General features: G+C 34.4%; 3 protein-coding genes across 3 annotated transcripts in view; 1 reads left to right on the top strand and 2 right to left on the bottom strand.

Moving 5' to 3' along the window:
- LOC127834813 (uncharacterized) overlaps positions 1 to 1,043 on the bottom strand; it is a 104,562-nt gene extending 103,519 nt beyond the window's left edge. The window contains exon 1 of the mRNA XM_052360871.1: positions 968 to 1,043. The gene's annotated coding sequence lies outside the window, so the exon portion shown is untranslated. The remainder of the gene's footprint in view (positions 1 to 967) is intronic.
- Positions 804 to 4,176, top strand: LOC127835737 (uncharacterized). The gene is made up of 4 exons (XM_052362174.1): positions 804 to 1,146; positions 2,197 to 2,267; positions 2,584 to 2,741; positions 3,938 to 4,176. The coding sequence occupies exons 1-4, from the start codon at positions 838 to 840 to the stop codon at positions 4,174 to 4,176; spliced, it is 777 nt and encodes a 258-aa protein (XP_052218134.1). The 5' UTR covers positions 804 to 837.
- An 11,035-nt stretch (positions 4,177 to 15,211) lies between these two features.
- On the bottom strand, positions 15,212 to 25,315 carry LOC127836514 (uncharacterized). The gene is made up of 5 exons (XM_052363159.1): positions 25,017 to 25,315; positions 23,065 to 23,162; positions 21,610 to 22,120; positions 20,473 to 20,615; positions 15,212 to 17,432 (listed from the first exon to the last, which is right to left on the bottom strand). Exons 2-5 carry the CDS (start codon positions 23,147 to 23,149, stop codon positions 17,206 to 17,208), a joined length of 966 nt encoding a protein of 321 aa, XP_052219119.1. The 5' UTR covers positions 23,150 to 23,162; positions 25,017 to 25,315; the 3' UTR covers positions 15,212 to 17,205.
- Positions 25,316 to 25,331: the final 16 nt, after the last annotated feature.

Genomic DNA, 25,331 nt, shown 5'->3' with positions numbered 1-25,331 from the left:
CATGATGGATTTACCAAGCATGTCTTCTCAAGTCTCCAGCACTCCTGCATCGTCGTCAGACTTATTAACTCGATTATCCAGTATGACCTCATCGGATTTCGCATTAACAACATCGGGAGTCATGTCTTCGCCCTCGTCATCAATCGAACCTTCTACAACGTCAAGGGTGAGAAAACTTCTGCTGTTATTGCAACAGCGTCAGGTAGCATTATAACACCATCTTTTTCTCAATCTATGTCGTCAACTTTTGTGTTTTCTTCAGCATCGCCAATACCATTGTCGTCTTCAGTAACAACGTCAGACTTGTTAACATCTTCCAGCACCTCTTCTTCATCACAGGTAGATCTTTCTTCGTCTTGAAGCATACCCATGGTAACGTCTCTTCCTCCTTCGTCTTCTACAAGCACCGTTTTGACAAGCACTGTTATGCAATCTTCTGACACGACGCCTTCATCACAAGTTTTGCCTATGACTTCATCTTCATCAATATTGTTTACTTCACTTGTTATTCCCTCTCCATCAGCAGGTTTGAGCTCTTCGTCATCAGAGATGGTGAGTCTATCTGCTACTACGACATATATAGATCCGAGTGTGTCCTCGTCTTCTTCAGTGATGTCATCGTATACTACATTCCCGGATTTAACACTCTCACTTTCCTCCATAACGTCGCCCGTAATGCCATTTACAACGTCAACAATAACGTCTCAAAGTTATCACGCAATTACATCAATATTTCAATCTTCAACTTCTTCTGAAGAACCACAATCAATGAGCGTTACGTCCCACACTTTAAGCTCCTTGCCAACATAAAGTTCCACACTCAGCGTTTTGCCTACCATGTCTTCCACAATGACGTCATCTGTCGAACCAACGTCATCCAGTTCGGTAGAATCATTATCGATCTTTTCAGTTGTTGAACCAACGCAAACAAGTTTTCACCAAACGGCGACGTCAACGCAGGTGTCACCTCTTGTGACGTCATCAATGATAATTACGACATCAAGCAGCATCGTCACAACAACGAGGCCGGCTGTTATTGAAATGGCTGGTAGTCTGCGTATAACGGATGGCGCGACGTATACATCTGAACTGGAGGATACAGAACACATCGTATATAAAACGTTACGGAATGCAATAGAACAACAGGTATGATTTTCCAAATTACAGTTCGAATTTGTTAAATAATGTTGCAATGTATTTCCGAAGGGTATTTTCAAAATTGTGGCATACACTTAAGAAAGCAAGTAATTATTATAAATGCTATTATTAAGTTATTCAGTACTTCGTTTTTGTTTCAGATTTGGTTTTGATGCTATTTCTATGTCATAAACAGGTTCCCTGTGGTGTGTGTTTTGCGCATACGAGCATAACGGCCTCTTATGTAGCTTTCGTGATATACATTTAAGCCTCGTTCCAGGAAAACTTTGCTTATTGCATGTGCATAAGGTGTCGTCCAAGATTAGCCCGTGCAGTCCACACAGGCTAATGAGAAACGGAATTATCTGATTTTATAAAAGTGTTCGTCTTTTCTCAACAAAAATCCAGTTAAGGCAAAAAGGTGTGATCCCTGATAAGCCTTGCAACGTGTACGGGCTAATCTGAGCTGAAACTGTATGAACGTGAATAAGCCCTGTTTTCCCTGAACGTGACTAATGGAGTCGTGTTCTCAGAAATGCATGTGCGTAAAGTGTCGTCCCAGATTAGCCTGTGCAGGGACGACACTTTCCGCCTAAATTGGATTTTTGATAGCAAGAGACTTAATTTAACGAAAAATGTCATAAAAGCGGAAAGTGTCGTCCCTGATTAGCCTGTGCGGATTGCACATGCATTATGCCCAGTTTTCTCAGACCACGACTCAATTTGTTCGTCGTCCGTCGTGCGTTGTTACCTTTATGCATCTTGTTACCCCTATATAGATGACTTAACATGTACACCGAATGATATTTTGCCACAGTTGGAAACTGGGGGATATGGGAATGATTAAAAACTATGGTAATAGCGGTTGCCCAATCGTCAGGAAGTTTAATTAGAGCACTTTATAATAACCATATCCAAACGAGCAACCTAAGTCCTAAAGTCCCTAAAGAACCTCTTGTTTAACCTGAATATACTAGTTATAAAGTTACTCGTAAGAAAATAATTCAAGTGTTGTGAGTATTTTTACTAAAGTAGTTAAATGACATGTTTACTTGACAGATACGAGCAATCATGGAGAGTAACCCGAACTTATCTGGCAAATTTAGAGGAATCAAAGATATTAAATTCCGGTAAGTATTCTTTTTTCACTCGTATACTTTTTTATAGTTCACTATTCGTATGTTATATGTAAAATAATAAAGGAATACAAAAGATCAAAGTTTTGTGAGTGAGTATATACTTGTTATTTTGGAAATGGCAACGATGTTTTGATTGAATAAAACTCAAAAGACGTGCCATATTTAAATCCACTGCAAATAAAATCGTTTTTCTGCGATTACGAGGGTATGTGTCAGTTTTACAGAAAGAATACGTGTAATTCATTATAATAAACAAGAATTTGTAAATAGATTAACATCTTGCACTATAATTATTTTTAACCTTCAGTAAAGGTAGTGTCATTGTGGATTTCACGCTTGAGTTCACATCGGACAACACAAAACCCGTGACCGCTAACGACGTCAAGCAAGCTTTAATGGATGCTGCAACGTCTGGTGCTGGTGCATTTGGAAACTTCACCGTTGATAGTCAAGTTACAGTTGATGGTACGAGTCCGATTTTTTACAACTGTTATTTAAGTACGTATGTGTGCAGCCCTATATTTTCACCGTTCCTTATTTTAACACACAACATCTAAATACAGGATTCTTCACCGATTTTTGTCATACACATGTTGAGAATCTTAATCAATTGTTAAGTTTTTATAAAATATTTAAACGCGTGAAATTCGGAAAGAAAGTATTTAGCTTATAGTTTAGCATAAAATAAATAATACATGTCTGAAATTTGTCAACTTTCGGAAAAATACTGTCAACCTCGGCTTCGCCTTGGTTGACAGTATTTCTTCAAGTTGACAAATTTACTGTCACCCTGTCAGCAAGGTTAAATTTATATACTGCTATCAGTATTAAAAGTTTATTACAAGTATAATTGTTTGCTTGTGTTTGTTTAATTTTTGTTGTTTTATCAACTTTACCGGTTGTTTGTTCTAACAACTTTTCCGGTCGTTTTGTACTTTGTTTGAAAATGTAAATATGGTACATATATTTACGGCACTGCTGTGTATCATTTTAAAGCAAAGGCTTGCATCGTACATTGACGTTTCGTATTATTAATATTTGAGTTATTGTTTATTTTTTTGTTTCTTTAAATATTAATACTGTTTTCAAATCGCTTTATAAATCTCATATTCAAGGTTGGCTATATCTGAAAATAATGTTTGTGCGGCATGCGAAGTAAATGTTTAGTGTTTAGCTCGTTAACATTAATGTTGTCACAATTTTCATCCAATCTTGACGAAACTTTGCTAAAATGTTTACACAGACAAAGTATAAGCCAATATTAAATCTGGGTCACGTGCGTTCAAAACCGGGGTCACGCAATCACAGAAAAGTGATTGTTACGTATTTATCTTGGCAATAAAATCTCATATTTCAAATCAAGAATGCTGCATCCAAAAACAAGGCTGCAAGGTCAAATCATAAAAAATGTCAATAATCTAGAACCACATTAATCATTTTATCTTGATGGAACTTGGTCAGAAAGTTAGTCTTGAAATTTTCTAGATTTTTGAAAAAACTTGTCACTAGATGCAACATTTATTACTGAGACTTGATGAAACGTCGTCTGAATGTTTATCTTGACAATATGCAGTTAATAAGTGAATCTGGGTCATATCGGGTCAAACACTAGATCAATAGATCATGACCCTCGTGTTGTATCTTACACATCTTATTTACAGGGATGCCAGAGCTTTGCAATACCCCGGAAGGGACTCAACTGTGCATAACTGGTTGTTGCGAGTCCGGATCCTTGACTAAACACTGCTGCCCAGGATTCAACGTAACTGATATGTTTAACGTGTATTCTAAAGATTCCCTTGCGGTCATCATCGTCGCAGCCGCCCTTGGCCCTCTTCTTTTGGCCGGTGGTATAGCACTTGTAATTTGCATTTTCTCCTGTAAAAAGTGCGTCAACTGACGTAACAATTGCGGCAATTGCTGTTATTATAATTATAATCGTTATTATAATTATAAGACATTGTTTGTTTTTGTAAATAATTATAAGAAATAAGTTTTTTTTAAGTTATTGTATATATATCAAGTCTCTTTACGGTTGCACATTATCGTATATTAATTATACAAATTTTTCATCAACACAAAACATAAACAGATGTATTGAACAAATACAATAGCACGCCACTTGATCTCAGATGCTAGTTCTTTGTAATAGAATTTCGCTCGCGCTCTCGTCCTCGGAGAGCGAGTAGTAGATAGAGCGAGAGCGAGAGAGAGCGAGAGAGAGAGGAGGAGGCAGTAGCGAGAAGAGATGAGAGAGAGAGAAGAGAGGAGAGAGAGATGAGCGGAGATGCTATATATATCTATCTATCTAGCTATTCTCTCTCCTCTATCTCTCTTCTAGCTCGGTTTTTCTGATCTAGGTCTATATCCGTCATCTCACGCATATTCTCTCTCTCTCTCTCTCTCTCTCTTCTCTCTCTATCTCTCTCTCTCTCTCTCTATCTCTCTATCTCTTTCTCTCTCTGGCCCTCTCTGTCTCTCTCTTTCTCATTCTCTCTCTCTCTTTCTCTCTCTCTCTCAATACCTGTTTTAAAAATATTGGTCAACATAAGATCTATGTATTATGTGTTATGTATTCAATATATTAAATTGTATTATTAATATTGTTTTTGTCATTATATTTGTAATTGCTATTATTCCAAAACGAGAAGTAATTACCATTACAAGCATGATAGATTTTTTAAAAGGCGCGAATAAAATGGCCCTCAAATGAGACCGTGTTCAACAGTGTATAACGGATGCTTTATATTCATGCAGCAAATTAATCTAAACTAATGTCAAAAGGTTGAAATGCGTCAAGTTTGCAAACGTTTCATTCACTTGCGATACCAGAATAAACAAAGATGTACATTCTAGTTTTGGGTTTGACTGATCTGTGCCAAGATATCATGCAATTTTATATTTCACAGCAAAGCTTGATATATGTAAATGATAACTTAAGACAAGGTAACGGTTGTAGCTCGATGAAGGATCATGGTTTGCAATTACCGTGTTCAGTTGACGTCAATACATCATTTGAAAACACTATTATAAGCGTTCTTCATTTTTATAATATTAGGTTAGAATTTAGAAAATATGTATATATTCGATGGATAATACTGTCATATATTTCCAAAAATAAGATTATCGTTTAAAAAAGACATACTGACTGACGGACCGACCGACCAACCGAATGACATACAGACAGACATTACGAGTCCAATAGTCCGAACTGCAAAACGAGATTTCACGGATTGCATGGGCTAGAATTTGGGTCAAACATGGAACACATGGTCTTAACACATTATATTCAATCAAATAATGCAATGGGTTCCATCACTGGAGGTGCAAAATGATTGTATATGGGTCCCATTAGGCATACAACATTGGTCAATGTGGGGCTATTATGGGCGAAACATGTTTGGCTTTCATTGATTATAAAACCATATATACTACAAACTGTACAGGCAAGAGGCGAGCAAATATAGGTTTATATCATAGAGTAAATAAATAAATAAACTGCGATCAACATGAACTTTTACAAGAATGGTAAATTCTCTATAAAACAAATTGAAACAAAGATGGTACTTCCATTTTAACAGAGGCATAAAGCATACTAAAATAAAGCAAAAAAGATGACACAAAATATAATATCCTTTCTTCAGAAAATGATTTTGAATATCAGATAGTTTCCTTTTTTTCTTCCCCATCTCTGTCTCGTGCGCTATACAGCCACTGTACAATCATTATCTTCATCGTCTTACTTAACACACTTTTCTTTGAAATATTTTTATGCAACACATCTTAGAAAATAAACAAAATTACAATAAGCAAAATTTGAATTTCTTTTAAGCAAGCCAGAATAAGTGAACTTGAGACCAAGAACAGCAAATAAACGAAGAGCAGGGCTTGTGTGTTAATCACACTGAAGTTATTCTCCAAGACCTCAATATGCGCCTCTATTTATGAACATGAATTCAATCTTCCGGACATATTAATGCAGGGTTTCTAAAAATAGTTTTTATGTGATACTTCAGACAAGTCCGATATTGACGGTAGAGTTCAAATTGTCCGTCGTATGGTTAAGCAACAGCGGGCAGGTTTGTCCGGCGTAATTTTAAGTTACAAAACCGCCCGATTTTCTCACTTAGACCTTCGCCAACGTTTGACAGACAGACAGTTTATTTATACAAAAGTACATCGTCTTCATACACAAATATATACATTATTTTCTGTCACATAAATAGGTATTACAACATTACATTACAATAACATAACATAGATGGTCATTTAAGAATACGAATAAAAATAAGCATACTCAATTGCAAGACTACGTAAATTCCATCAAAGCGGTAATGAAATTTTTTAAACATAACATAACATAAATGGTCATTTAATAATATAAATATAAATAAACACAATCAATTGCAGGAATACGTTAATTCCATCAAAGCGGTGTTTATAAATATACATAATCAAGTGTAGGAATATATAAATTCCAACAAAGCGGTAATGAATGTTTTTAAACGTAACCTAACATAAAAGGTCAATTAAGAATACAAAAATAAATAAACACCATCAATTGCAAGAATATGCAAATTTCATCAAAGCGGTAATGAAATTTTTAAACAATATTAATAAGAATTGTATTTCTTAAAGCATGAGCTTCCTTCATATATTCACATACATTTGAAATAATTGATTTGTCATATGAAACTAATAACTTGTGGGATTTATATACAGATGGTTTTATATATAATTTACGGCTTATAAATTTTTTCCTTAAATCAGTGAAACATCGGCATAAACATATAAAATGGTATTCATCTTCTAAATCCAAATCATTACAACATAAACAATGACGTTCATTTCGTGGTATGTTATTTTGGGCGTATCTTCCAGTTTGGATTCTCAAAGGATGTGCAGAGACTCTTAATCTTACAAAAAATAATCGCAGTCGTCTAGGAAGTAAATTCAAATATGTTTCATATTCCAAACAGCTTTTAAATACTTTATACATATTTAAAACAGTACTATTATTCATTTTGGCGTACCATTCTTGTTTAAAATTGTCAACAACTCAACATTTGAACTCGCTTATAAAACTATTAACATGTACAACGTTTGGATTTTCAAAAACATAACCAAATCCAAAATTATTTAACATGTTCTTGATATTTGAGACCCAGTTTGTATAACCTTTATTACAATCGCTCAATGCTTGTGGTTTGACAGGGTAAAATATTACCTGGTGCATGTTATACTTAAACAAGGAATACCGGCATATATGTTATGGTTTGAAGAAAATCTAATTGAAAAATATAACAACATTTACGAATTAGAAAAATAAACGCATAACCATGAAACATTAAAAACATGCGGTACGTTTTGTTTGCTTCTATAGGTCACATGATTATTTATTTGTATTTTCTAAACTTTCTTGGCAAATTCACGGATTTCAAAAGACGCATATTGCTTCAGTTTTATGAAAGCAAATTGAAATTGTCTTGTTTTTTACCGGAGCAATTTTTTTCATAGTCCAAACATGATCAGCAAGTCAACATATATCTAACACGTCACAAGTATCATGGACATTCCCCAAATGTGTTCACTATTTGGACTAATTAGACTAACGTTGTAAATATATATATATATATATGCTATTTATGCTCAAAACATGTATGACAATTATCCGATAACCGAAAAAGACTTATTAAACAATGAATAAACAGTACGGAAGCGTATACATTTAACAATATTAAAATGCCTTTTAAATCACATTGCACCATCTTTAAGCAGTTTTTTCGGAATTAGTATCTGTTAAGTGTATATGAAGTAAAGAAATTTTTTAACAATTACATTTTGAAAATTTGTGTCTTAGCATTGAAAGAATTAAAAGGACCTAAATAATGTATGCAAACAAATTCCTTCAAAAAGGCAATTTACGTTTTTTAATTTTTAGATGTCATATTCAAAATAAAGAGTGCCCAGATGGTCAGCTAAGTTTCTTTTCCGGCAACACAGCATACCATGCTTTCTTTTTTGTCATTAGTAGTGAACATAGTGTATTCATGGACATTAGAACAGGGTCTATTATTGTAACACGAAATATGGATGGATGCATAGTTTGTTTCGCGGTTAAAGGTTGGGTTTTGTTACAGATGCTTGCGATTCGTGTGAGAACAAAACCTGTATGTTTAGAAACGTTTCACGTATGTGCATATAAATGATACAATTATGTATTTAGTTAATTTTAGCTCATCTGGGAAAAAAGTGCTGATTGGGAGCTTTAAAGACACCATGATAATGTCCGTCGTCCATCAGTCTATGCTAGTGGGCGTCCGATAACGTTCTATTCTAACAACTCCCCTTTGTACTATATGCGGTTATGGCTGGTGTTTATGTGTGTCTTTCGTTCGTTGGAAAATAGTGAATATGTGACTCAATTAAAAAATATATGGTCTAAAACTGGTATATATAAAGGTTTAATTTATAGTACATGTGTCTTCTGGGTGTGTTACACATTAGTAAATGGACTATGTAAGATAGGCTATATTTGGACATGTATTTTGCCAAGGAATGTTTTTTTGCTTCTAGGCATCAATAACGGTGAACTAATTTCTTCCGGTGTCTAATTGACTTCCATTGTCGATCAGTTTTGCTTGTTACATGTTTAACCATTACCTGTCACCTAACAACAACATCGCGTTAGTGCGCTTTGATGCGATGGTCTTCTATAATGTTCTCTTCTGTTGAAAATAAATTAGCATCAACATGAATAACTTCACCGTACCTTTAATTGTTTTTTTCCATCTGCAAAACTTTATTTTTCAATATATAGCATTACATACATACATGTTTTATATGTAGCAGTTCGTGTACATGTACTTAAAGGGAGTATATAAACATAGTTGTATTCAAAACATTTATATACAACACATATTTCAGAAATCAAACATTTCAAAGAAGCTTTTTTACATACTTACTAAATATAATTTTACATGAAAGTATGTGAAAATACGTGCATATTCTTTCTATATACTATTACACACATAAGTGATATAGGACATGATAATTTATCTGACTTTTATATTATTCAGAATAATAATAAACCGGGTCCAGGTGGTTTTGGTATCCATAACCTTCAGGATGCACACATTGTTGAAAGTTTACCTTGATGCGACTGTCAGTTCACTTGTGCAGGCTTTCGTCCTATAGTTAATCACAGGAATGAACGCCTAACTTAATGAAAACAGTTAAGGCCATGGTACAGGCAAATGCACTTCTCAAAGATCAGGTAGCCGAGCTAAGGTTAAAAGCAGATGGAGCGTATCTATACATTCGTTGCAACTACCATCAGGTAACTGAGATCCCAGAAGGCGATCAAAAGGACAGTGGCAATATTGTTGTCGAACAAACTCGACCCAAATCTCTCTAAATAAGAGATCGATCGCTTACATCGATTAGGTCCCAGATCCAAACCCCGCGAAAAGCCTAATGATCAATTGAGTCCAAACACCAAAATACTAAGCCAAGCTCTGCTCCTAAACCATTAGATCGTACGTGTCGGTCATAAGTTGCAAATGAGCATGTATGAACATTTGCTACGCTTTCTTTGCATAACAGTATACAAAGTCAGTTTTGTGATCTGGAAAGAACTTGTTTAACGTGGTACAATTGTTTGATTTTATATCAAATTCATGACAAAAAACACTGTTTCTTGAATAATTGCCCATCAGTGCTATTCAAGCTTTAGCATTATCGTAATCTTTTACTTCGAGTTGATTACGACTCTAAATATATGACATGATGTTAATCTATCAAAATGCTAACAACACATCAACTTTAAGTAATTTGCTGAGTGGATGTAGCTTATATTTGGCTAAAACTACACAATAAAACAAGAATATCAGTGAAACTGAATGATGGTCACATTTGATGCGCGTTGTCTTATCTATAAATTAAATGATAGTATGTGAACATGAAATTACTTAAACAAACACAAACCGGAACAATAACGTTTACTTGACTTTTTTTATAAACATAATATGCCATGTTATCAGTATTGTTCGTCGCTACTGACCAGGTTTTTATGGTGGGAAGGCCATATCATGTTATTTCGCAATACCGACATTGAAAAATATCTGCATTACCAATGAGGTTTTTGCTCAAAATTTGTATTTCTTTACAACGATATTTTTTTCGTCAATAAATAGACACATGTTTACAATCACAAATATTAACATCGTCTTCGACTTTCAATCCCAACAACTAGTGCCATCTATTGGCCAATCGAAAACAAGTTGATCGGGTTCCTGTTTTAAGCCCATAATGCTCCACCTGCCTCACTCGTTACAAGTCTATGTTTACAGCATTATTCGGGAATATACATGTGTTACTAAGCCTCATGTCTTAATGACTGTATAACGAAACAGATACAAGTTGGACTTCATATTTCAATTTGTTGCTACATCTTGGTGGGAAGTAATACGTACAAACGTACAAGGCACATATGTTGCGCATTCAGTTGAGTATATTTTTTTTGAAAATGCCGAACACATTATGTTTACGTGTAATACACTAAATTTACTTTCCACTGTCCGAATGGATGTATCCAATCTTTGTTTATTGATAGTTCTTTGATTTTACCAGATAGCGTGCCCTGCTCTCTTATCTTCTGACCCTTCGACCATGTGTTTTAGAACAGGATAAAGGTCATTAAACCTGGCAGATGATTGCCTGAGGGCAGTGGACCATTACATTTGCGTCAATGGGTATATTAATATTTATACCTGTAATAAACAATGTTTTAACCTGTAACATAGTTGATATAGAACACGATGTCATTAACGTACACAAAGTCCAATTCAGATTTCTTTACTTGTTATTTCTGCGTATGAACACAACACAACGTTTTCTATTGTTTGAGCAATATTCAACATAAAACGCGAAGACCCGTAACGGGCCTCGCCCGCGACAGCAAGCAATAATGTGCTTTCTATGTTCCGCTGCGCTCTTCAGACTGACTATATACTTACAAAAGACAGAAGTCGATTTAGCGTGTGCAATTTTGATTGGCCGTTTGTAAATGCACGTGTTTGCAACGTAAAGTTGATTTAACGTGTGCAATTCTGACTGGCCGTTTGTAAAGTCACGTGTCTGCAACATAAATATGACGTGTGCAACCGACACATAACGAATACATACGGAATCGACCGAAAATTGACACAAAAGGTAAGCAAATATTCGTACCCGGTACGTATTGACGTTTGATAACCAGAGGCTACTGAAATGTTGATCTTGGTGACTGCCTATTTAAAATTGTGTGAAATTTGGTACAAATTTCGATTATAATATATATTCAATAATGCTCACAATGTGCGTTATGTTACACACCCAACATCATTTGTTTGTTTTGTTTTTATTTGTGTTTCATTGCATTTCAGGTAAGAGATTGAACAGATATGAAGTTGTATGCATTTCAAAGTAGAGAAAGAATAGTGCGACACAATAAAATTATTGCACAATGATTTATTTCTTTTATTTCAATATTATAATTGACAAACACGCACAACATACCTGTCTCTAAATTTTCGGACACCTTTATTTTTAAATATTGTTCGTGTCTAAATTTTCGGACACGATTTTTTAAATTATCTTTAATTGTCCGAATAAATACGGTATTGGTACAAGCGCTAATAAAATCCTTTACTTAAGATGTCGCATTGAATGCAGTTCTCTATTCCAAAACTCCCTAGTAGAAAGTACTCAGGGATAATTGAACGAAATGAAAATAACGAACCTCCGGAACAATCTGTTTGTAAATACCACTCGTCCTCTCCCAAGAACAACATATTATTTGAATAGGATTACCTAACACTACAACTGAGCAAAACAAAACTGTTATTGTAAATGTCCAACGATATATAGTGGTCGAGTATCTCATAATTGTCACGTTTCTTTATTCCGCAACTGTTCTTCTTCTTAGGCTTTCCACTCAGTTTAACTGTCTTCCTGTCCTACCGCATAAAATAATTGATACCGACACTTTACACATTGCTACTATACCTTTCACATTTGAAATTTGAAAATTGATTATGTAGATGTGTAATGTAATGGGTTATAATGAATGTATTACTTTATGAAAAATCAATTTTCAAATTTCATTACACCCTACCCGAAGGTTCTATTTCCTAAATTAGTTTGTTTATACAACAATAACACGACAATTACAACACAATAATGTACAATGAGATAAATTCTATTATTATATATATTATATGTATACCCTACCCGAAGGTTCTATGAGATAAATTCTATTATTATATATATTATATGTACATTACGTTACACATTACCTTTTCTATCAGTGAATGTGCGATAAAAAAAACTGCAGGTGTTACAGTATTTACACTATGGATGCATACAAAATTAGGATATTTTCTGTAAATACAAATGAATAGCATAAGTAAGTACCAAAAGCAATGTCATGTTGTTGTTGTTTTCTTCACATAGACTTTGTGTTATGAGTAAGGAAGTGCTTCATCACAAAGCATTCTAGCTGTGTAGTGCGACCTTTAGAAAAAGTGCCATGTAAAAGTATTACTTCAGCGTAATGTAGCGGTATTCGATGCCTACATAGCTAAAAATAGAACCAGTTTGTTGCAACATTTAATCAGTTATTTTGGATGTTAAATTTCTATTTTGACATTTTGAATTACATAAAAGTTGTGAGTGACATTTAAAGATGAAACTGCTATTTCGAAGCGTTTGAATAAGTAGCTTTTGGCGCCCACCATGTGCAATTAAATAAAATCAGACATTTACCCATAACAAAAACACTGTGTGTTGGAATTGTACGTTTTAATATTGAAATAGACCCATTAATGTTTGGCTGTTACTTTTCGCTTGACTGTTACTTATACGTACTGATAAATTTACTTGCCCGGTGTTCAGTTCGGTAATAAGACGTACATGCTCAGAATACAAACGAAATGTTCATACTGTTGAACAAAAGTTTCACGACTAGAAATTTGCTGATTTGTAAAAACATCAACCGCTCTACGTTGTATTGTCCGAATCATAAACGAGCATACGTAGGTGAATCCTGATCGAAGGGTCAGCATATTTAAGAACACAGCACGCTATCTGGTAAAATCAAAGATCTATCAATAAACAAAAATTCGATACATCCATTCGGACCTATATACGTAGAAAGTAAATTTAGTGTATTACACGTATACAAAATGTGTTCGGCATTTTCAAAATAAATATAATCAACTGAATGCGCAACACATGTTGCATAAACAAACGCATAACTTCCCGCTAGCTGTAGCAAAAAACTGAAATATGAAGTCCCAATTAAGTCTGTTTTGTTCTACAGTAATTAAGACATGACGTCTAGTAACACATGTTTACTACAGAATAATGCCGTAATTAAAGACTTGTTATGAGTGAGGAAGGTGGGGCATTATGGACTTAAAACAGGAACCCGATCAACTTGTTATCGATTGGCCAACTGATGGCACAAATTGTTGGGATTAAAAGTCGAAGACGATGTTGATATTTGTGATTGTGAACTTGTATCTAAATAAATATTTGATAGTGAAATGTTTTTTAAATATATATATTTTTTGTTATAATTTGATTATTTATCATCCAAAATGATGATTTTACACATTATTATCATAGCCACACGCTCACCACCTGTGATATTGTCAAGATAAATAGAAAGATCCAATTTCATTAAGCTTGAATCATAAATGGGCAAGATTTTTTTACGATTTGACCTTGCGCCCCGTTCTGGGAAAATTGTGCTTAATACATATGCCTAAAGTTTTGTCCAAGATAAGCCTGCGCAGTCCGCATATGATAATCAGGGACCACACTTTACGCGTTTGTGGTGTTATTTGGCTAAAGCCACATACATACTCAAAATCAACGAATATTTCGTAAGATTTCGTAAAATAAATTTAACGCATAAAAAATAAGTGTTATAAGAAATAGCCAAAATTTTAACGCTAGATGCGATATGGTAACATACATTTAACGAAATACAAAATGCTCGTTTTTATTTTTCGTGTCACAAGCTATTCCATGTGGATATTCCGCGACAATATCCGTACATTTACGAGCAAACGCGAGATGGCTTCGGGCCTCGTCGGAAGAACGACGTAGTTATCAAGAACTGCCCGAATCCTATTTCGCGTTCGCTCGGTAATGTTCGGATATCGTCGCGGGAAATTCACATGGAATATATTGTCACACAAACAATAAAATCGAGCATTTTATGTCTCGTTTAAATCTATGTTATCAGACCACATTTAGTCTTGAAATGTAGGCTATTGCTATAAGGAACACTGATTTTAATATATTAACTTTATTTTCCGAACTATTTTCCGAAATATTCGTTGATTTTGCCAAGGGGCTTTTAAAAGAAGTCTCTTCTTAGCGAAACTCCATTTCAGGAAAAAGGGTCGTCCCTGATAAGCCTGTGACGACTACGCATGTTTATCTTGAAAAATACTATGCATATGCATTAAGCCCACATTTCCAAGAACTATGATCCAGTATTTACGTGACTGTACATAGCTCGCGTTTCAACAATCAAAATATATATTGTGATTTTCTAGAAATTACGTTTTAAATGTGATTGTGATTTTAAAAATCCGCCCAATGAAACATTGTACTCAAAAACATATGTTGAAAATTGTTTGTACTTTATTGTATACATAATGTTATTTCCGACCAATACAATTAATAAAAACTGACAAATATCCTGATGTTTGTGGTCCGTACTCCGGAATAAAACAGTTAAAAAATCATATGATTATTTTTATAAATCACACGCCCGTTTGATTTGTTCACCTGTTAATGAACGCTTAATGTCGAGTAAAAGAATGTATACCATAAAATACGTGCCAAGATATTTAAAACATGTCAAGTCATGTCAAGTAATATTTATTTATAAGGTCGGGTATTTCAAGCATGACACAACACAAGCTTTGTAGAGCTTTTAAAGCCGACTTACACATTACATTGCATGATAACAGCATGATATATAGCACATACAATGAAACATAATTATAACAATCATGTAGTTGAGAACAACAGCGAATATGAGTATGAATAAAGTATTGCTTTAAAAGACTAGAGGTAACTTAATATTACTTTAAAAGACTAGCGTTTACATGTATTTAAATATCAGACAAATTAAGTTCTATTGAGCTTAGTAATGAATAAATAAATATTGTACAAAGCATACAATCATGAAAGGACAAACATTAAAAATGAAAAGTAGTTAAAATAGGAAACCCGAGGAACATAAAACACATTTAACATAAACAAGACACCCCAGTACATATAGGAACATATATAAAGCAAGCTAAAACATAAGATAGCAGCTTCAGAAATAACATAGAACATTCAAGTAAAAAGCTGTATTATATCCTTAAGAGAAATCACAGCTTAAAAGATGCTGTATAATTTAAAGAGAACAAATAAAAACATTATTATTCTGAACTATATGACTTTTTAAACAATATTTTTCAGGCAGGCTTTTGGAATGTTGTAAGTGTTCAAAAAGAAGTTTAGGGAGTAAAATAATAAGCTAACACGTGTGTCCGTATAAACACTCATTAATACATAATACAATTATACCAATTCATAATTTAAGATACTTTGCTATATTTATTGTGTAAAATATTAATCATAAAATGCACGAACATGTATACATATTTTCAAATAAACTTACGACATAACATGGAACAAATTCATTTATATGTAATATAATTACAAATGTATATCAACATAGGTATAATGTGTATAACCATATATTAACAATTTTAACAATCAATGCAGAAACGATTTAAGGCAAAATTCAGAATGTATACATCTGTTTCAATATATCATTATATGGGTCGTGTTCTTGAAACACTTAATGCATGTGCGTACAGTTTCTTCTCAGGTTAGTCTGTGAGTAATCAGGAACGACACTTTTCGCGTTTATGGATTGTTTCGTTAAAACGAGGTTTCTTAACGAAAATCCAGTGTAGACGGAAAGTGTCGTCACAGATAAGCCTGTGCGGACTGCACAGTATAACCTTGGTCGACACTTTTCGCACATACATTTAGTCGGTTTTTTTTTTCCAGAACAAGGCTCATACAACAAATGACACATTCAAGTAAAAGGAGACGTTTTTCTGATATGGCTTTGATTGATATCAATGTGTGATTGATATATTACGTTATCGAGATTCTAAATTTAGTCAGTCGCTTAAAGCATAAAATTAATAAAACAATCCGTTATATATATGCACTTTTTTAAGTTGCCATGGACGCATGCTTAAAACGTAATTGAACAGTGACCAGTCCAGTGCTAGGTTGTAACGCCTGTCTATTGAATATTTATGTAATTTTAATAAATATTTTATGCGAACGTCAATACCGTACAAATGATAATGTTGAGTATCGTAGGTTAAATTCACAATACCATATTTTCAGAGCAGCACACGTCCGAAGTACCAATATATATTACAACTGCAATGACGAAATTGTATAAGTATTGTTTTTTAATTCAGCGGCGATCTGGAAAATATGGGTTAGATGCGCGTGAAATGAAAGATTCGTTTCAGATTTGCCTGTGCAGTCTGCACGAACTAACCAGTGACGACAAGTGGATTTTCGACTATAAAATACTTCCTTGAAACGAAAAATTCTATAACGGCGGAAAGTGTCGTCCCTGATTAGCCTGTGCGGACTGCATTAGATTATTTGGGACGACACCATCTTCACATGCATTGAGCCCAGATTTCTTAGTTCGATGTCAATTTTCACAAACCCTTTTATATCGATAACATACTGATCATATTAAGCGACTATGTTTTAAACTGCAAAATCACTTAAGATTTACTAAAAAGATCTTCGATACACCATAGGAGAAATACTGTGGTCATACAAGACTCGGCTTCACTGCGTCGCTGGTAGCGTGCTGTTTATAAATAAACCGTGTGGCGTCAAGAACGTTTCCGTCTGACGAATATTTTAACTTCCTCCTCGCTTTTAGTCGACACAAACATATTGTTAGAAATGTCACCGTCACTGCGACGACTAACGCTGCTGCAGCAGGTATGAGTATCACCGGAAGCGGAATTGAACCGCACATCACTGTCGCGCAATCTGAAATTGAAAAAGACCAGTGAAGCTATTATTTAAATTTATTTTTCAGCATACCACTTCAGTGATATCTGTCTAATATGACAGACAGACAGACAGACAGACATTTATTTAAGACTTGTACAAAGTAACGTTGCCTTATGAATTTACTTTACGTCAAGCCAATATCAAATTGTGATACCAGTCGATGTTCGGAGGTTGGTCGTATTACCCGGAATGAACTATGGGTCATCATTTTTGTTAAATAATCAGATTCAACGAAACATACAATTGTTTACCAAAAGGTAATATATTTTAGAAATAAAAAGGAACAAAACAGCAAAAACTTTTCTTTACAAATCGTAAGCGCAAATGCTCATGACATCATTATTAACACGTCAAATATTAAAATAATTCCTTAAAATGCAGTGTCGTCGCGATAATATTTCACTGTTTACTTAAAAACATTTGACGGAGAGTTATGATTAACAGAAACACAGATAACTACATTATCGTTGTGTAACGTATCAGGCTCGACACGCATAAAAAACAAACAACAACGACTCTGCAAGCCTAGTCACTCTTTCATTCTAAGTATCAACTGATACATTATACAAAGATAGGCAGTAACATGTTATTTTCTATAAGTTTGATCACATAAATCCACTCCAGGAAACACTTATAATCTAATAACAGTTCGCCATAATCAATTGGCACTAACAATTAAAAACTAACGAAATGTCTCAAATTAAGAGATAACTAAATTCATTTTAAATTTAAACTTTTCATATTAAGACACAACTACACGGTAGAACCAACTATTAAGGTCAAAACAATTAGTTAACAAAACAGAATTATTCTTGAGTGTGTATATTCCCCCGACCACTGCATAAGATCCTCTTTAACTAAGGTTTTATGAACTGATGATATAACAACATTTCGAATTCAACTATGCAGCAAGCAATATAACAAAATCATTGGTAGAACGTGCAGCTTTCTGTAGATCTCTACTGACCATTTAGGCACTGTACACATGTCTGCACACAAACTTACTATTCACAGCGTCGAACGATGTAAAGATGTTTTGTATTTGCCTAAAAGTACTGTGTAGAGTAGAGAAGGTATAGAAACTTACCATTCACAACGGTGAGTGATGTGAACCTTGATCCTTAAAGTACTGTGAAAAGTAGAGAAGGTATAGAAACTTAGCATTCACAACGGTGAGTGATGTGAACCTTGATCCTTAAAGTACTGTGTATAGTAGAGGAGGTATAGAAACTTAGCATTCACAACGGTGAGTGATGTAAACCTTGATCCTTAAAGTACTGTGAAAAGTAGAGAAGGTATAGAAACTTACCATTCACAACGGTGAGTGATGCGAACCTTGATCCTCAAAGTACTGTGTAACGTAGAGGAGGTATAGAAACTTTCCATTCACAACGGTGAGTGATGTGAACCTTGTTCCTTAAAGTACTGTGAAAAGTAGAGAAGGTATAGAAACTTACCATTCACAACGGTGAGTGATGCGAACCTTTATCCTCAAAGTACTGTGTAACGTAGAGGAGGTATAGAAACTTACCATTCACAACGGTGAGTGATGTGAACCTTGATCCTTAAAGTATTGTGTAGAGTAGAGGAGGTATAGAAACTTAGCATTCACAACGGTGAGTGATGTGAACCTTGATCCTTAAAGTACTGTGTAGAGTAGAGGAGGTATAGAAACTTACCATTCACAACGGTGAGTGATGTGAACCTTGGTCCTTAAAGTACTGTGAATAGTAGAGGAGGTATAAAAACTTACCATTCACAACGGTGAGTGATGTGAACCTTGATCCTTTAAGTACTGTGTAGAGTAGAGGAGGTATAGAAACTTACCATTCACAACGGTGAGTGATGTGAACCTTGGTCCTTAAAGTACTGTGAAAAGTAGAGGAAGTATAGAAACTTACCATTAACAACGGTGAGTGATGTAAACCTTGATTCTTTAAGTACTGTGTAGAGTAGAGGAGATATAGAAACTTACCATTCACAACGGTGAGTGATGTGAACCTTGGTCCTTAAAGTACTGTGAAAAGTAGAGGAGGTATAGAAACTTACCATTCACAACGGTGAGTGATGTGAACGTTGATCCTTTAAGTACTGTGTAGAATAGAGGAGATATAGAAACTTACCATTCACAACGGTGAGTGATGTGAACCTTGATCCTTAAAGTACTGTGTAGAGTAGAGGAGTCATAGAAACTTGCCATTCACAACGGTGAGTGATGTGATCATTGGTCTTTAAAGTACTGTGTAGAGTAGAGGAGTCATAGAAACTTGCAATTCACAACGGTGAGTGATGTAAACCTTGATTCTTGAAGTACTGTGTAGAGTTGAGGAGGCATAGAAACTTGCCATTCACAACGGTGAGTGATGCGAACCTTGATTCTTAAAGTACTGTCTAGAGTAGAGGAGGTATAGAAACTTACCATTCACAACGGTGAGTGATGCGAACCTTGATCCTTGAAGTACTGTGTAGAGTAGAGGAGGTATAAAAACTTACCATTAACAACGGTTAGTGATGCGAACCTTGATTCTTAAACTACTGTGTAAAGTAGAGGAGGTATAGAAACTTACCCTTCACAACGGTGAGTGATGTGAACCTTGATCCTTAAAGTACTGTGTAAAGTAGAGGAGGTATAGAAACTTACCATTAACAACGGTGAGTGATGTGAACCTTGAACCTTAAAGTACTGTGTAGAGTAGAGGAAGTATAGAAACTTACCATTCGCATCGGTGAGTGATGTGAACCTTGATCCTTAAAGTACTGTGTAGAGTAGAAGAGGTATAGAAACTTACCATTCACAACGGTGAGTGATGTGAACCTTGATCCTTGAAGTACTGTGAAAAGTAAATGATACTGGCAAACTTACCATTCACGTCGTAGAGATATGAACACTTTCGTCTGAACCTCAAGATACCGTGTAGAGTAGAAGATGCACCTTAACTAACCATTCACGACGTAGATTAAACATTAATTTGACCCTCGATATACTCGGTAGTAAAGGGACTGCAAGTTAACTTACCCTTCACGACGTCGAGTGACGTGAACACTTTCGACTGACACTCGATGTACTGTGTAGAGTAGAGGATGCACATAAACTCAAGCTCTGTGTCCAGAGCTTCGACGTTGGAGACGGTCAAATTTGACGCCAATACGCCGTCGTGACTACAAAAGAATGAACAATCTTCGTAAATTGTATTCACATAATTTTAAGGACATTGTGAATATTTGATCCTTTATACTGAGTGTAATGAGAGGGATGGTCAACACGACAGTGATTTCTTATGTTTAAAAAAAGGATCTGACACCAATCATCATTTCATACTGAATTTAATTGAACGCGTTCTTGAAAAAATAGAGATCATTGTCGAGCGATCAATCAGAAAAATGAAAATCGATGTCAACAAATTGGCAACGGAATCGGGCGTCTTAATAACATATCATATTAAAGTAAAGTCATTTTAATCAATTTTCAGTAAAATTAAATTTAACTTCTAATTTTTTCTAATCAAATTAAAAAAAATAATTTGTTGCCAAACATTTATTTTCAATGTCTATACATAGTTTTGTAAACTTGAAGCCAGTATTTCAGACTTAAGAATGGTCCGTTACCCAACTGTTTCTTTTCATGGGAAGGTTTATCTATCTAAGCGCTTTACCTTACCAAGCGGTTTACATATCTAAGCGGTTTCGGCTGTGCTAAGCGCACATATTAATGCAAGTAACTGCCGTACTTAAATCAGAGTTTATTTTAACATACATAAGGCTTTAAGCCCTTGAGTACACACATATTACAACAAGGTATATACACAGATGGTCGATAACGTACAGAGAAAGTCTTAGTACAAACAATTTGTATACACTTTATAGTTTTTTGTATCTTGATATTAAATTAATGAATAAATATAAGTATATGGAGAGAAACTATAGATAACACAAGTCAGCTCTCAATTTAAAAGCTTTAAAAACAAAAATATATAGATTTCGTACACTTTTTTCATTGTCAGTCTGTAAAAGATCAATAAACGTGATCATGTTTGTGTTCTTCCAGTAATATGTATTTACATACTTCTTACGTAAATACATAAACATTGGGCATTCCAGTAAAAAAAATAAATTCGTCCCCAAGAACGTTAATACTAGTAGGGACAATACTAACCTATCGATCTGTGTTTGCGTGATTCTGTCGTCTGCCGCAGAAACTTGTTCCCACGAGCTGTTGTCGCTCGCCTTGGCTTTCATGAACCATGTCACGATTCTGACGTCATCTTGATCGCAACCGAAATATCCGGTGCACGGGATCGTCACATGATCACCCACTTTTGCTGACGTCACACCGCAGGGCAATGGCGCTATTGGGAACGGACCACGCGCTAGCTGGTCACATGCGACGACTTTAATATCGAACTCTGTCCCGGAGTCGTCTGGTTGGACTGAATTTCCGGCAGTGCGCGTGCATTTTAATCGCCCGGTGTCGGAAAAATCCACATGCTTGAATGCAATAGTGGAATTACGTTCCAAAAATAGAATGTCGGATCTCTCCGGCTCTAGAAGTTCCCATGACTGAGATTCTTCGTCATATTTATACCAGAGGGTGTCTAATAGTTCGGCATTGTCGAGATCACAACACTGCAGCTCTTGATATTGACCATACCGGACGTACACGTACTCTAAAAGATATAAATTCAAAAAGGTGATAACTATGTAAAGCGCATAGAGATTGTATTAGAGTTTGATATAAGAGACGCTGAATAGGTCATGGTCCAAACAGACATGTAAAATTCATACTTAGAAAACCCCATTAAAAGGTAAAAACACAGTATTAACGTTCACTAATCATGAGGATTGGCAAAGCGCACATTCGTTAACTAGAATTTTCGTTTATATTCTATTACCTATTTCATCTGTTCAACGTTAACGTTCACATGTGTGTTTGTGTTTTTTACGATTATTTTTTAAGGAATATATCACAGATGTATACCTTTATACAATTTACTAGTCACTTGACGACGCGTTTGTTATATACATAACACTTATTTGCTGTGCACTCATAGACAATTGTCTATTGTTTGAACAATCAACTGTTAAACTGTTCAACTGTTACAACTCTATAATGATAAATCTTTAAGCAAACTTTTAGATAAAAATTCCACGTAGATATTACGCCTAGGTTAAGTACACATGTAAACGCTCGCTATATGCAAATCCAAATGTGTTGTAGTAGTAACAAGCGATACACTTTTTAGTAAAGTCCAGGTTAACTTACATAAGAATCAAAAATAGAGAAACACACGTGACCATTCACACGTTTATGTTATATCACAAGCGGATAATTTAAGTCGAGTCCCGTGCCTGGTAGAACTGGGTTAAATACATGTGCGTTAAGTGATGTCCCAGATAGACCTGTGCGGACTGTGTACGGCACTTTGCGCTTTTATGGAATGCTTCGTTAAAAGAAGTCTCTTTAACCTAAAATCAAGGTCTAGGCGGAAAGCGTCCCCGATCAGACTGTGTGTACTGTCGTCCATGATAAGCCTGTGCGGACTGTGTACGGCACTTTACGCACATGCATTAAGCCCCGGTTTTCCAGAGCGTGTCTCATTTCCGTATTTACCTCTCAGGTTGGCGGCACAAGGTCGCCCGACTGTCCCCACTACGCATGTCAAAAACGCACCAACTGCGACCAATTTGGCCTCCATATTTGGTTGTGATCTAAATAAAAAAGTCATGCTGCAAACTGGTTTTGAAGATATTTCAAAGTTAAGTCTCATAAGCCTCATAAGGCGGGTGAGTTTGGTGACTGGACAAGTATGGTTCCCTCCGTATCCCCCCCATAATAACAACAATAACAACAACCACGTTCAAATTCAATTTAAATTATTATTTTTCAGTAAAAATTATTTGCGTGAAATGGTATTTATTCAACATTCGTCTTAACTGTCTACTGAGGTAATTTGTAAAGTGAGATGGACAAAATACCGGGTCCTTACTACAGGGGCTGCCAAGTCACAACCCTCCACTCCCTAAACTACTCCGGTTGTAAAACAAATAAAATAAACGACTTAAACAATTATCAAACACTCTCAATATGTCATATCACAATATTTTTAATAACTAAGACAACATTTTTTATTTCCGATGTAATATACTATATTTTGTATTATTTATATATTTTTATTTAATTAAAATGCTGTTATATATAATAACAATAATAATGACAATAATACAAATAAAATACATAATAATAATAATAATATTTAAAAATATATTATAATAATAATGATAATAATAATGATAATAAAATAATGATACTTACACTACTACTACTACTACTACTACTACTACTACTACTACTACAACTACTACTACTACTACTACTACTACTACTACTACTAATAATAATAATAACAATAATAATAATAATAATAATAATGATAATGATAATAATACAAATATAAAAAAATAAACAACAACAACAATAATTTTTAAGGGGTGTTGCGGCAGTTTATTTAGCCGAGGATATATTTATAGCAACACCGATGATGCTATTATCACGACTCAATATTTTTGTTATCAATATCGTCAGAAATGACCGAGTTGGTTCATAATACAATTGTCAGTGGTTCGATTCCAGGCGGGGTTAACTTTTTTTTTTTACTTTTTTTTCTTTCTTTAATTTCATACTTGTTTTATACTGAAGCTCTTTAGTCCTGTTGTTTACATTTATCAAGTTTAAGCATTTAAACACAAACTTCAAAACATGCCGAAATCTGTGAACATGTAAGTTATTAATGATTAAGGCCGAGTTTGATACTGTATGGTATTATGTTTGTGATTAAATATTGTTTTTTATTAATTTTTTTTTGGTAAGCTGTTGTGATCCCAGTTAAGATTGTAAACAATTTCTAATGTTTATGCATATTTCTGAAAATCTATGTACCGGTACTTGGGATTGTCTTATTGCTGTTTTTTAATGAAATTTGACGTCTAGACGGTAGGGATAATTAAAACAAAAAATCTCTGTTAAAAGTGCGGTGAACCCTTTTTTTATTTTTGTTTCATGATAACAATACATAGATGAACATATTTGAGAAGTTTCGCAAAAAGTTATTAGATATAACTTTTTTAAATTTCATTTTTGTGGTAAAAATAGTAAAAAAAGGACGTTTTTTGGGTGACATAAAAATTATAAAAATTAAATTTCTTAAAAGTTAACTTGTGTTCTCCATTTTTTTGGTTGTTTGTGGTTTACTTAAATGGTATATGATATATATTAGCTTATATAATCTCTACATGTTTCCAATTTCATAGGTTATTAATCATTATTATGCAATTAGAGATTTTTCAGTTTTAATGAACAATTACATATTATATAATGGTGAATAAAATCCAAACAAAGCCGGCGACCCTTTGTTTTTATTGCATTTTTCATTTAGTATTTGTATGTAGTACTTGAATAAAAAATTTGAGCAAAAGTTATTAGATGGAAAAAAATCATCAAAACTGCAGCAACACACCTTAAATATATATTTTTATTATATTAATCATAGAATTATATAAACTTACCTCAGTAATATTCGTTCGGTCGCTGAATAGATGAGTCTGTTCTGTTGTAGTTTCTTCACTGTATGCTCATTATGTACGTGAGTGTACTTGAATAGTGGATGTGTCACTGGAATTTCTTTAAAATCATAGAAGTCATTGAAAGAAGCCTCGGGGATTCCAAAGTTCTGTCACAGTACGGATTATATAATATTTCATCATTCGTATTTATATGTTTTTATAGACGAAGAAGACAAAGAAAAATACTAAGAAGGAGTAGAACCATCGCACCTCATATTAAACTTAGGTTATGCCTTAATTGCGTAATTGCGTAATTAA

The sequence above is a fragment of the Dreissena polymorpha genome, chromosome 6 (assembly GCF_020536995.1).
Source record: "Dreissena polymorpha isolate Duluth1 chromosome 6, UMN_Dpol_1.0, whole genome shotgun sequence".
NCBI classification, from domain to species: Eukaryota; Metazoa; Mollusca; class Bivalvia; order Myida; family Dreissenidae; genus Dreissena; species Dreissena polymorpha.
This window is presented reverse-complemented; position numbering and strand designations above follow the sequence as displayed.

What these genes read in the sequence shown, in the direction of transcription:
- LOC127835737 (XM_052362174.1), top strand. Translation starts at nt 838, where the DNA reads ATGTCTTCCACAATGACGTCATCTGTCGAACCAACGTCATCCAGTTCG. An exon ending in GGAATGCAATAGAACAACAG is followed by an intron (nt 1,147 to 2,196) that starts GTATGATTTTCC and finishes TTTACTTGACAG; the next exon opens with ATACGAGCAATCATGGAGAG. An exon ending in ATCAAAGATATTAAATTCCG is followed by an intron (nt 2,268 to 2,583) that starts GTAAGTATTCTT and finishes TTTAACCTTCAG; the next exon opens with TAAAGGTAGTGTCATTGTGG.
- LOC127836514 (XM_052363159.1), bottom strand. Translation starts at nt 23,149, where the DNA reads ATGGAGGCCAAATTGGTCGCAGTTGGTGCGTTTTTGACATGCGTAGTG. An exon ending in TTGTGCCGCCAACCTGAGAG is followed by an intron (nt 22,121 to 23,064) that starts GTAAATACGGAA and finishes TATATCTTTTAG; the next exon opens with AGTACGTGTACGTCCGGTAT. An exon ending in ACGCAAACACAGATCGATAG is followed by an intron (nt 20,616 to 21,609) that starts GTTAGTATTGTC and finishes ATTCTTTTGTAG; the next exon opens with TCACGACGGCGTATTGGCGT.